We start from the raw sequence: 12492 nt of genomic DNA, 5'->3' as shown, positions 1-12492 counted from the left end.
ACAAAAAACCACACACAACTAATTACAGCCAACAAGGAATTCAAAACTGATGATGTATAGCAATGCCTCGTATACGCAGAAGATGTTCTGAAACCTACATCAGATAATAGCAAATCCTATATCCCGTTGGTATGTTGCTACTACAGTGAAAAATAAACAATGGAGATAATGCCACTAAGAACTTTGTTGATGATTGATATTACCACAGTTTATGATATATTAGCACTAACAGTCATAACAAAGAAATCAAAGTTTTTTAAGAATCTCAAGAGTTTCTCTAGAAACACATGCTTGTGCTTCAAACATAAGACCAGTAACCTTCCAGATGGCGATATTGTATTGGGTACCCAAATGTTGACCGCAAGTCTCATAAATGTGTTGCTTCTCAAAGCATACATCACTGGGCTGCTGTACATTCAGTTCGAAGTGTACTGAGGGGTCAAGAATTAAGCCCAAATCTTTCTAGTGATAAAGTATAATGATATCCACTCATCATGAGGAACCATCAGTTGAAAAACAGCCAACTTCTTCGTAGATTTCATAATTGAAATTACGATGTAATGAACCAGCAATCAAAGAGCGATTGGTGTTGTGGCAATTAATGCAAAGTATTTTATTTCTCCATGATGGCAAAAATTTTCGTGCTTGTCGCATCTTCTGCAATGGGCTGTGCTCAAACTGCAATTTCATTTTCGAAACTGGGTGATGTATTCTATGTGCTAGTGTATCCGTGATACGTGCAGGATTTTTTTTATGTAAGTACACTACTGTATAAAAATGCTGTTTTCAAAGTAATTGTAATTACTAGGACTCGGAAGTTGATTTCGGAGACCATGATTTTAATAGTAGAATACGAAGAAAATAGTATACTTCCATCTGTGGAAAATGCATGTCACCAAACTCAGTCAAACTGTCGCAAAAAACTTTATATGTTTTGTTTCACTTGCGACATTTTTTAAGTCTTCACTTGTGGCATACAATATGCTGACTGTGGGCACTGCAGCTGCAGTATTTGTTCTGTTGCGTTAATAGGGGGAAGCACTAACACACGTGGTCAAGAGTCAAGACTGACGCAACCATAAGGAAAATTCTTGAGCGATGCAATCGAATTTCGTAAGCAATCTGCAGTAGGTTCTCGAATACAGACTGTGACTACACTGTAAAAAAATGTCAGTTCATAAGCAGAAAGGGGCAAAAAGTAGATTATTTCCAAAGATAATGAAAAATAGACAAAGACTAAAAAAAAAGCCAAGAAAATAAATAAATAGAAATAAAAATAATAAAATAAAAGCAGGCTATATTAGTTCGTGTTTAAGTGAAACTAGTTTCTATTACATTCTGCATTGTCTGTGATGTCTCAGAAAAAAAGATATTTCATCAATTCCCAGCCCTAGTAATTACCAAGAAATTCAAAATAAATTAAATGTGGCATGTCTCATTTATGCTATTTTCCTAATAGTAGACTTTTTTAATTCCCAGGCAGTGTCCACTACTGAGAAGTTTCACTGTACTACTGAACACAACCACCATCACCATTACTATTATTAATTTAACAACTTTCGATCAGAAAGGACTGTGAATCTTGCCACTGTCATATTAAAATTCTCGCACCTGAATTCGAACCCCTCTGGACTGAGCACGACGAGTTCCCCAGCTTGATTGTACGACAAGCCGGTGATGCTGGGATCAGCGAATGTGGAGATGAAGGGGCCAAGGGTCTGAAAGGCAGACATGCGCACCCAGCGTGACTGATCCACCAGCAGATTGGCAAATACGGGTGCTAGGCTCTGCTTCCTGGTCTGCAGCGTGCAGGCACATGACACAGACATGAACACTTCTGCACATGCCTTGCGTACTCCCCAGATTTCATCTTCACATAGGTCCACAAACCGAGGGAGCTGCAACACAATGGTACTTGCTTGACTAATTCGAAATGTTCAATCAGAACTTACTTTAGTTGCACAATATCCCCTTCATATCAAATATATATTCTGAGGCATACATGTAATGAGTACACTTCGGATTTAAATACTTTTTTTTTTTTTTGTGAAGTAGCAAAAACCAACAATGTATTTACAAGTGTCAAATAGAAATCAGTACTACAGTAAGTTTCTTGTGCCTTTTTGAAAATACCTATTTTAACCATTTTTTTTTTTTTGGAATCTAAAATCACTCCAAATAAAGTACAATTTAATGAACTTCAGTTGACTACCATGAGAAAAAAGCTTGAACACTAGTAACATTACATCCTGCAAGGATGTTGGTGAGGAGAACAGGTTATTTCCTTCGACCATAAACAGAGGTCACTGTCCTTGTATTCAGATCTGTCCATGCAGGTAGATGGTATGTGAAGAAAGTTAGTTTGTAAATCTCCATCTAGAACAGACCTGCACAAGGTTTGCGCTCTCCGAGCCGGCTCACAGCTCATGAGCAGAATGCAGATATTAGCTGCGCTCTGTATAAAGGTCGACTGGAAGAAGGCGGTGATCTCGTACAGAATATACACAAAAGGAAGTATTAGTGTACGAGTCTTTATGAAATGAATTCCCGTTCAGTGTTTGCAAAACTATCTTTGACTATTATTAATTAATAAAGAAATATTTATTTTACAGAAATAATAGAAATTCTATAGCTACTTAAATGTACAATATCATTTTGTTATATTTTTATTTATCAGTAGCCTACATCAAAACAAGGTTTTATGTTGTTGGCAACTGAAAGGAATAGTAGCCTACTGATCGTAATGAAACATCAGTTACAAAAGTTCGATGTATGCCTTTATTAAAGTTGATTATAGAAAACAGTTGCTCACAAATATAAATATTGAGCCAAACATAGCAATCATTTTCACAGTCAGCCTGTGTAGTCGTGGATATTATTGCTAATGTTTAAATGTTTAATCTTGTAAAACTCAACCAAGCTAGTAGTATTATTCAAATGAATCTTTAGCCTTAAGTCACATTGAAGATCAATAAGTTCGAGTTGTAAATCGTTAAATGTTATGTTCTGTCTTTTAGATTCCTCCATACTGTACTGTAGCAGTAGGTAAGCAACGTGAAACAGTTACTGAGAATAGGCCTACACACTGCACTCCACTAGATAACTGAGTGGTCGTTTCCCTCTCCTCGACCTATAGCAAGTTAATATTCTGACGTATCTTCCTCTTCGTTTCGGTGAGCGCTAAACACGGCTCTCCCGCTCCAAAGGAGCGCACGTGCTCACTGAGCGCTGTTTGTGCAGGTATGATCTAGAATAATCCTTCCTTCAGTCTTCCCCCATAATCAATAGGCACCTGGTGGGATACCCGAACATACCAAAACATTTGAAAGAAGTAGCTAGTGTAGTGAATGAATTGCCAGCAGATAGGCAGCATGTCTGAAGAGGGATACCATTTATATACTTTCTAATTTTTCATTTCTCGGATGGAAAATCCCTTCCAGAACAGATTTCTCTGATTAAGGAAGCAGAAACGAAACTTAAAAGTACAAGAGGAACGGTGAAGAAGTTAAATAGATAAATGGAATAATAGTGTGCTGGGGAGGGGAGAATCCTAGAATCTATGTAGAATATCAGATGTTACAAGGATGTAAACTTATCAGAGGAAATAAACGTAACCAAATGTACTTTAATTTTAGTTTAAATTCATCACTTAGGCCTAAGTGTATGTAGAGATACCTTATTCAGCATACAAGATGATTCTTTCAGATAAATAGCAAAGTTTAAGTCCTTAAAATTTAGAACAAATAATTATGTACTGCAAATGCCAACTATTAAAAGGGAAGAAAGGAGTTGGAAAATTTTAACAACTGCTATCAAGAAAGAAATGAAAATTAAAATACAGTGTCAATTAATGGAAAGTTAATTCCAGAGACCATAAATAAAGATGTTACAAGTCTTCAAAATTATTTAATATTTGATTTATGCTTTTCATGTTGTTAATGATTTCCAATGACCCGGATCTTGGTAGGCTCACCATTTTCCTTCTTGCTTTCCAATATATTAACAAATATATTAAAATATTGCAACACTTACACCTATGTATTTTTTATGACTAAAATAGTATTTTAGAGCCCATTTTAATGTTTTTGTAAACTATTTTAGGTGCCTCAAGTCACGCTTTTTGCAATCTAAAAACTCCGAGATATAGTAATGACAATGTACAGACCCAGAAACAAAAATTTGCACCGAGCATGTGCAGTACGTTATAATTGGAACTTGGAAAATTCAGGTGGCCCAAATTTTGTTTCTGGGTCTGTACAAAAACATTTCAACTACTTTCAAAAGCCTAAGCTACTACATGCATTTTACGGAGAAGGAACTGAAGCAATCTACTACTAAGGGCATAAAAGTATATATATAACCACGATAAAAATTAACTACACCACACAATAAATTAAATCAAATCATAAAACGACGTAACTACCATGGAGAATTCACAATGCTGGTGAAGCAATACAGCTGTCATAAATTGTCTGGATCGGCATCTTGGATGGGAAATGGCCGACAAATTTTCCTGTAGTCATAAATCAGGAACAGAGTTCTTATTCGTGCCATAAATGTATGATACGGAACTCATAGATTTTATTTCCTACCTAGAAGAAGCGATGTAAAGCATTTTGCTGGACTTTCATCCTATGCCCTCGACCAGGTTCGAACTCAAGGACCTCGGATCTAACAGCTAGTACAACACCCACTAAACCACAGCGGACGACATGATAGTAGAAGAGGAAACAAACTGAACCAACTTAATTTCACAATAGAAATATATAATAAAGCAGATGATCATTTGCGAAGCTACTTAAAACACAATAAGAAAACTGCAGCCAGTGAACAATAAAAATATTCACAAAATTAGGATGATAGCAGAAGAACTGAAGAAAAACTGAAAAATGAAAAATAATGCACAACCCATAAATACGCAAAACGGTTAGGTGAAAATTTAACAAATACAGTAGAACTCCAATTATCTGGACCCCAATCATCCAGATCAATTTGGGGGCAAATAAAAAAATTAATACTGTACAGTAAATCGTGATAATAGCAGTGAGAGCACGGGTCATTGACCTTCACGTGCCCTAGTTGGCCAAGTTTATTTACTTTAACGTACAATTTTAATACAGAGCCTTCAACTTAAGACAACTCTTGTCACAGCAGGCGGGTGAGCAATAGGTTGGTCTCTATAAAAATATTCAGACCATGATCTCCAGCATTTCAAGGCAGGAATTGGATCTTATGTCTTAAGGTAAGGAAATGAACACCATTCAATTGATTTTACAGAAGAAAAAGTAACACTAAATACAGGTAGAAAGAATGCATGCTGGGCCCCTTAGCAGGTCAATTACTGCACAATGCCGCTGGGTGTTATCCAATTGAGATTACTGCCCGTCTCCCAGTGCCTGGGTTGCGTCTTAAGTTGAATGTGCTGTAGTACAGTACACACACCTAGTTTGCTTAGTTTTTATCAATAAAAATTGAGTTTTTACTTTGTCAGACAGTTTTTTCTTAATTATTCCTGGGCTATAGCCAATTATTCAGATCGGCCCGATCCCCAATTAGTCTGGATAATTGGAGTTCTACTATACCTTCAATTGGCTCACACAGGTACGGTAATTCAAAGGAAAGTTCTATTAAAACTATCCAAGCTAAAGCATTGAACACCAAAAGTAGGCTCCAAAAATAATGTATAATTCCTGGGCTATATCCAATTATTCAGATCGGCCCGACCCCCAATTAGTCTGGATAAGTGGAGTTCTACTACATCTTCAATTGGTTCACACAGGTAATTCCAAGGAAAGTTCTATTAAAACTGTCCAAGCTAAAGCACTGAACACCAAAAGTAGGCTTCAAAAATAATGTGTGTTTGATACAATGTCAGGAATATTGATAGACAAACACTACACTACGCAATTCTAATGCAAAAATCAGGATTTTTTTTTATATTCACACATCATCATACCACTACACATAGATTTCGACCCTAGATTGATTCGTTCCTGTCTCAACTGCCTAACAGCTATGCATCTCTTATAGCCTCTCAGACTCAAATCCCACTCTCACCTGTCTGTGCTGCATCCTGCTCTAACCGACCCTTGGGTCCAAGTCACGACGGTATTACTGTTACAACTAGTTCAGAGGAAATTCCTAGTTCAAAGAGAGTACAGAAGCTTTAAGAGAGCAAACCTATCACTGGTGTAGCAGTTAGTATGTCTGACTTTGAAACGAGTGGGTTCAGGCTAAAATCCTGGTTCGGTTATTTTCCGAGGTTTTCCCTCAAGCAATTAAAGTAGAATTGCTGGGCAACATTCGGCATTGGACCTCGGACTCATTTCGCCATCATTTATTCACCCCATTACCATCTTTACTATAGCCTGGGTTAAGTTCACAGTGCTGCTTGCTGTACATATAAGAACACAACCATTTGGTAATAACAGTCTTTCACAGAAACAGGAGTGGTAAGCACAATAAGCTTTGGGCTGTGGCAGAAGTCTTCGGGTCCCTCCTCCATAATAAAAGCCACTGCTGTACTTAATAAACTGCATAACCATTGACAGACATCAAGGTAAAAGTCATAATCAAACTTCACGAAGTCATAAAGTTTTAATTATCACCTCGAAAAAATGAAGCTGCGACCATGAAACTTGGTGATGGTGTTAGCCCTTTTTTACATATTCACCCTTCAACGCGAAACATTTTTCCCAACGATGGGTGACTTGACGGAGGCCTTGGTTGTAGAAGTCTGCATTTTGGCTGTTCAGGAAACGTTCCACCTCAAAAATCACCTCGTCGTCATTCTGGAAATGTCTGCCACTCAACTTCATCCGAGGAAAGAGGAAGAAGCCACTGGGTGCCATATCAGGAGAATACGGGGGGGGGGGGGGGGGGGCGAGGCAAAATTTAATAGCCTAAAGAAGCAGCATGTGTGACTGTGTCATGTGCAGAATGAGCTGGGGCATTGTCATGAAGCAAAAGGACCCCCTTGGACAGCTTCCTGTGACGCTTCGTCTTGATAGATTTCGGTAGTATGCTCCTGTGATGGTTTGCCCCTTCTGAGCATAATCTGTCAGCACCACACCTTGGATGTCCCAAAAAACACTCAGCATCACCTTGCCCGATGATGGTTGGGTCTTCGCCTTTTTCGGCGATGGTGAATCCACGTGTTTCCACTCCCCCCACCCCCCATATTCTCCTGATATGGTACCCAGTGACTTCTTCCTCTTTCCTCGGATGAAGAAACCATTGCGTGGCAGGTATTTCCAGAATGACGACGAGGTGATTGAGGTGGAACGTTTCCTGAACAGCCAAAATGCAGACTTCTACAACCAAGGCCTCCATCAAGTCATCCATCGTTGGGAAAAATGTGTCACATTGAAGGGTGAATATGTAGAAAAGGACTAACACAATCACCAAGTTTCATGATCGCAGTTTCATTTTTTCGAGGTGATAATTAAAACTTTATGACGACCCCTCGTACAACATTCCAAAATGAAACTCCAATACAGAACTTTAAACGTCAAGATCAAGTTATAATCACCAGATTACAAGTTGACCACACCAAAATAACACATTCGTATCTACTAGACAGAACTCTTCTTTCAACATGTACCAATTGCCATACTAGAATCTCTGTACGTCGCATAATTTCTGAATGTCCATTATATTAACTCCAATGAGATGAATTCCATGTACCAACAGCTCTAAATAATCCATCATTTAGCTCAGACTTAATTTTTTTAATTAACCAACATATACAGATATATTTAAATTAACTGTAAAACAGTAACACTATGTAAACTGTAATAATTATTTATATATTGTCGCAATATGATTTGTTAAGTTAAAGCGACATAAAATAAATAAAATAACACTCTCTCTACTTCAGCCACTTTGGTTAGTGACATAAAATTTCGAATTTAAATGCTATATTTATTTTGTTTCCAATAGTAAGGAAAGTACACTCCATGCTCATTCTGAATAACCCACTGATGCAGTTCCGTTGCTCATTTCATTAATATATTACTACACTCGAATCTCGATACAACCATTTTCTGGAGATTGGGAAAACTGTGTCATTATATCAGGGTTGTTGCACTGAGGGGTTATACGATTTCACCCATTTATGTGAACATTATGGAAGTCTGTATAAAACAACCTTATATATTATGAAATAGCATTTACTCACTATTTGATTATCTTACTTGACGTACAAATTCAGTTAACATTTAGGCATGTTTTTTAAAAGAAATCAATAATTGTACTCTGTCTTCAGATTTAAGGTTGTCAGCAATGAATGTTTTCTTATTGCTTTGAGCACAATCAGTTGGTCTCGTGGAATACTAGAGACATCAAACACTTCAAGATAGCAATGTCAACGTCTTCTACTGCCACAGTTTTTAAACACTTATGTTCAGCACTAATTTTACCACTTATGACACTGTCCTCCATTTTCTTGCTTTTCTTTATGAATGTCGCGAGTGTTTATTGCGCAAACCTATACTTTTCTGCCACGTCAGTCCCATATCTATATCACTAAATGCGCTAATTTTGTCGTTACACCTGCCACCATTAACATGCAACACTCAAATGTGAAAGGCACCAGAGGCAGGAACTACAAAGGCCAATAAGGGTCATGTGCCCTTGAAGAAGGTTAAGGTAGAGTTCACAGAATGCGAAGATTAGTCAACAAAATTACAAAAAATTATTATGTTTTTATCATTATATTGGACTTTCTCCAAAATTTGATTATTGTTGTAATAATGGATAAAGCATAATATTGGAAATAAAGGAAGTATGCCAGGATCAAACAAATTCATCATTGCAACAGGGTTTATAGTTACATCAGTTTTCGTTGTATGCAAGCTCGACTGTATTAACCATCGATAAAATTACACGTCAAAATTATCTGGAAAAGAAAAGTTACGAGGAAATGCAGCACCATAGAATTATTACTAAACAGCTATCTTGTGAACTGTACAAATACACAATTCTGAATTTAAATATAATTATCTATGTGATTTTTGTAAAACTTTAACTTTAACTAGAAATCTGTATATCTAAGGAATGTTATAAGCATGGCATACTTCAAGTTTGTGCAAATCACATGCTATGGAAATAATAATAATAATAATAATAATAATAATAATAATAATAATAAATAGTTTACTTACAAGGACACTTTCAGTAGACTCTGTTCCAACAATGGCACAGAATTCACCAAAGTTGGCTGCACACACCTTACGAACATAAAACACTGGATCTGTACATAATGCAGCAAATCGATTAAGGAAGAGACGCTCCGTTGAACTACGACCAATCAGAGGAGCCATCTTGCTCATTAACTGTAAGACAATTAATTGTAATTTAGATACCAACAAAATTCACACAGGATTATTGTAATTAGCATCACTTAAATAACAATATTTGCTCATTCAATTTTCACAAGTTGCCTTTGTATAATTTACAATAGTTAAGCATTAAAAAAAAAAGTGCTTAAATGGATGTTGCATACCATTTTAATCAGACTTATGTTTTAACCATTATCATTCTTCATGTCATCTTCCATTACAAAATAAACGAAACTGTATTTTGTGTAAATTATTTTTAGAAATACCGTAAAATAGGTTGACTTGATACGCTGGGGGTACTTGATACGTTTTGTAGGTTGACGTTTTGGAACGAAACGTCAACCTACAAAAGGCATCAAGTTTCCCCTCCCCCCCACCAGCACATCAGGTCACCCCATTTTACGGTACCAAAATTTCTAGTTCTGCAGAATGAAAAGTAACTTTGATGTTTTCTGTATGCATAGGGTTACCAAACAATCATCTGATTTTAAATAAAAGTCCAAGCATAACAATGAATCTAATTATATAGTCTACATATTAAAAAAAAAACTTTAGAATATAATTTGTATAGAAGCTAATAGGCCTACCTTGAAAATTTAGAAACATACAAAATTATTCTTCCAAGTGTAGAGAATTATTTTCATATCAGCAAAAATATGGCAAGAAATATATATTTTTTTCTAATTATACAGAAAAATCCCTGTTAACTGTCATCAAAGGGACCAGGCTAGTTCCTGACAAGAGACTCTCCCCCCCCCCCCCCCCCGGTCATAATTTATGATGCCAGCTATTAAAACTGTAGCCATATGAAGCTTATTTCTCAATCATCTGATCTTAACTAAATATAGATGTTCTTTATTAAAACATATCACACAACACAAATAATACACTAATTTTAGGTTCGAATATTCACTTTACACAAAGTCCGTGCGAATTTCCTAATTTAGCCCACACTGTGGCAACACAGCAAATTTAAACTTGTTTTTTTGCCCCAGCCAAAAGTGCCATTGTTTTGGTATTGCTGATTAATTGGGTGCCCTTTATGAGTGATATTGCTATATATGTAAAACCACATGCCTCTGTATATAACAGAGATGACACAGAAGTAAACACCATGGAGGTTTGGGAAGCATGGAGGTAGACCTTCATGGTTTCGTAACTTCAGCACTAGAATAAGTTGGTGTGATCAGCACCGCACTCTGACCATCTTTTATTCTCAGAAAGACCTGGTACTCAATTTTGTCGGCTGAATGAACCTCGGGTCTGTATTGGAAATTTTGGCAACAAGAATAATTCTGCTACCACACAGGATTGAACCAGAACCTTCTAATCCGTAGCCAGTTGCTCTACCAACTGAGCTACCCAGCCACCATCTCTATACAAATATTGACATTAAAAGATATATATTGCCTCTGATTGAGGTTCTGGCTGAAATGTACATCTATTATCAGGCAGTACACCTCACTTGACGATATATGTCACAGGAAATAAACTGGCCACCCTACCCCATTATCTCCTGGCCTAGTTGCCTCGTAAGTGGTGCCTTGTTGGTATCACTTGTGAAGTTCAGACCTGTGTTCGGACAATTGACTAAATAAACAAATATTCATAAACATAAATGTGTCCTTTTTGAAACAATATGTCCTGTTTTTCACTCATATATGGGAGGAGTGACAGTAAGAGGAAGAAGAATAAATTGCATAAGATTTCCTGATATGGCGTTGTTAGCAGAAAAGGAGATTATACTAAGGGATGTGCTACTGGAGTTAAATGACAGCTGTGAGCAGTATGAAATGAAGATAAATGCAAACAAGGCGAAGTCCATGGTCATAGGAAAAAAAATAAAGAAGGTAAACTTGAGAATTCTAAATGAGACAGTAGAGGAAGTGGACAGTTTCTAATACTTGGGTATACTATAAGTAACATGAGCTGCTGCCAGGAAGACAAAAGGAGGATAGCAATGGCAAAAGAAGCTTTTTAATAGAAAAAGGAGCATTTTCTACGGACCTCTGGAAAAAGAACTAAGGAAGAGGCTAGTGAAGTGCTTTGTATGGAGTGTGGCATTATATGGGGCAGAAACATGGACATTACGACGAAGTGAAGAGAAGCAAATAGAAGCATTTCAAATGTGGATATGGAGAAGAATGGAACGTGTGAAGTGGACAGAATAAGAAATGAAGCTGTGTTGGGAAGAGTGGGTGAAGAAAGAACGATGTTGAAATTGAGCAGGAAGAGGAAAAGGAATTGACTGGGTCACTGGCTGAGAAGAAAAACTGCCTACTGAAGGATGCACTGGAAGCAATGATGAACAGGAGAAAACTTTGGGGCAGAAGAAGATATCAGATGATAGACATTAAGATATATGCTCATACGTGGAGACAAAGAGGAAGGCAGAAAATAGGAAAGATTGGAGGAAACTGAATTTGCAGTGAAAGACCTGCCCTCGGACATTAACACTGAATGAAATGAATATACATATATTATAAACTCTACAAAATTTGTGTACTTTTTAAAAAATTTGTCCTGTTTTCACTCATGATTTATCTGGCAACCCTAAGCACACAGCAAATGTTACTGATCAGCCTTGTGGAGCTGGTCTTGATATATTAGTACCTATATGCACATATAATATTACACTGGAAGAAAATTCATAGCGTCACTTGCTTGTCAGTCACATTCACTACAAAAATCACACAAATTTAATAGGTCCAAATTCAAGTTATTGATTGCTGAAATATTTTATATAGAAGTTAAAAGAAAGTATTACCACAAAAACACACACAATGATTAAAATACATCAGAGTATAGTTGATTCAATCATATATTGAACATTCTAAATTACCATTTACATCACTTTCCATCTTCACGAAGACTTACACTCAGATTAAATACAACAGCTAATATCAGTCTCTTGCTAAAAATAAATTATCTAATTTTATATCAACATTAAATTTAAAGTTTTCTTTCAGATATATGTATGTTTTACTTTTCCGTGATGTGATACAATTATACATTGGAGAGAGACTGAATTACAACTAGAGCAATAGCTCATGCTAGTCAAATTTAATCTCCTTCCAAAAATAATATACAGCAGACTTCCGAAAATTCGTGTGCGATCCTTTTTTTTTGGGTGGGGGGAGGGGAGCGAAGT

At 36.7% G+C, this 12492-nt stretch overlaps 1 protein-coding gene across 7 annotated transcripts in view; it reads right to left on the bottom strand.

Moving 5' to 3' along the window:
* The window catches only part of LOC138706642 (serine/threonine-protein phosphatase 4 regulatory subunit 1-like), a 439770-nt gene that overhangs the window by 24519 nt on the left and 402759 nt on the right, over positions 1 to 12492 (bottom strand). For all 7 annotated transcript variants that reach the window (XM_069836179.1, XM_069836180.1, XM_069836181.1 and 4 more), the window contains 2 exons: positions 9165 to 9335; positions 1612 to 1898 (listed from right to left, as the gene is read on the bottom strand). In XM_069836179.1, the coding sequence (XP_069692280.1) occupies positions 1612 to 1898; positions 9165 to 9335 (458 nt within the window). The remainder of the gene's footprint in view (positions 1 to 1611; positions 1899 to 9164; positions 9336 to 12492) is intronic.

This window comes from Periplaneta americana, chromosome 9, assembly GCF_040183065.1.
Source record: "Periplaneta americana isolate PAMFEO1 chromosome 9, P.americana_PAMFEO1_priV1, whole genome shotgun sequence".
Classification (NCBI taxonomy): Eukaryota; Metazoa; Arthropoda; class Insecta; order Blattodea; family Blattidae; genus Periplaneta; species Periplaneta americana.
This window is presented reverse-complemented; position numbering and strand designations above follow the sequence as displayed.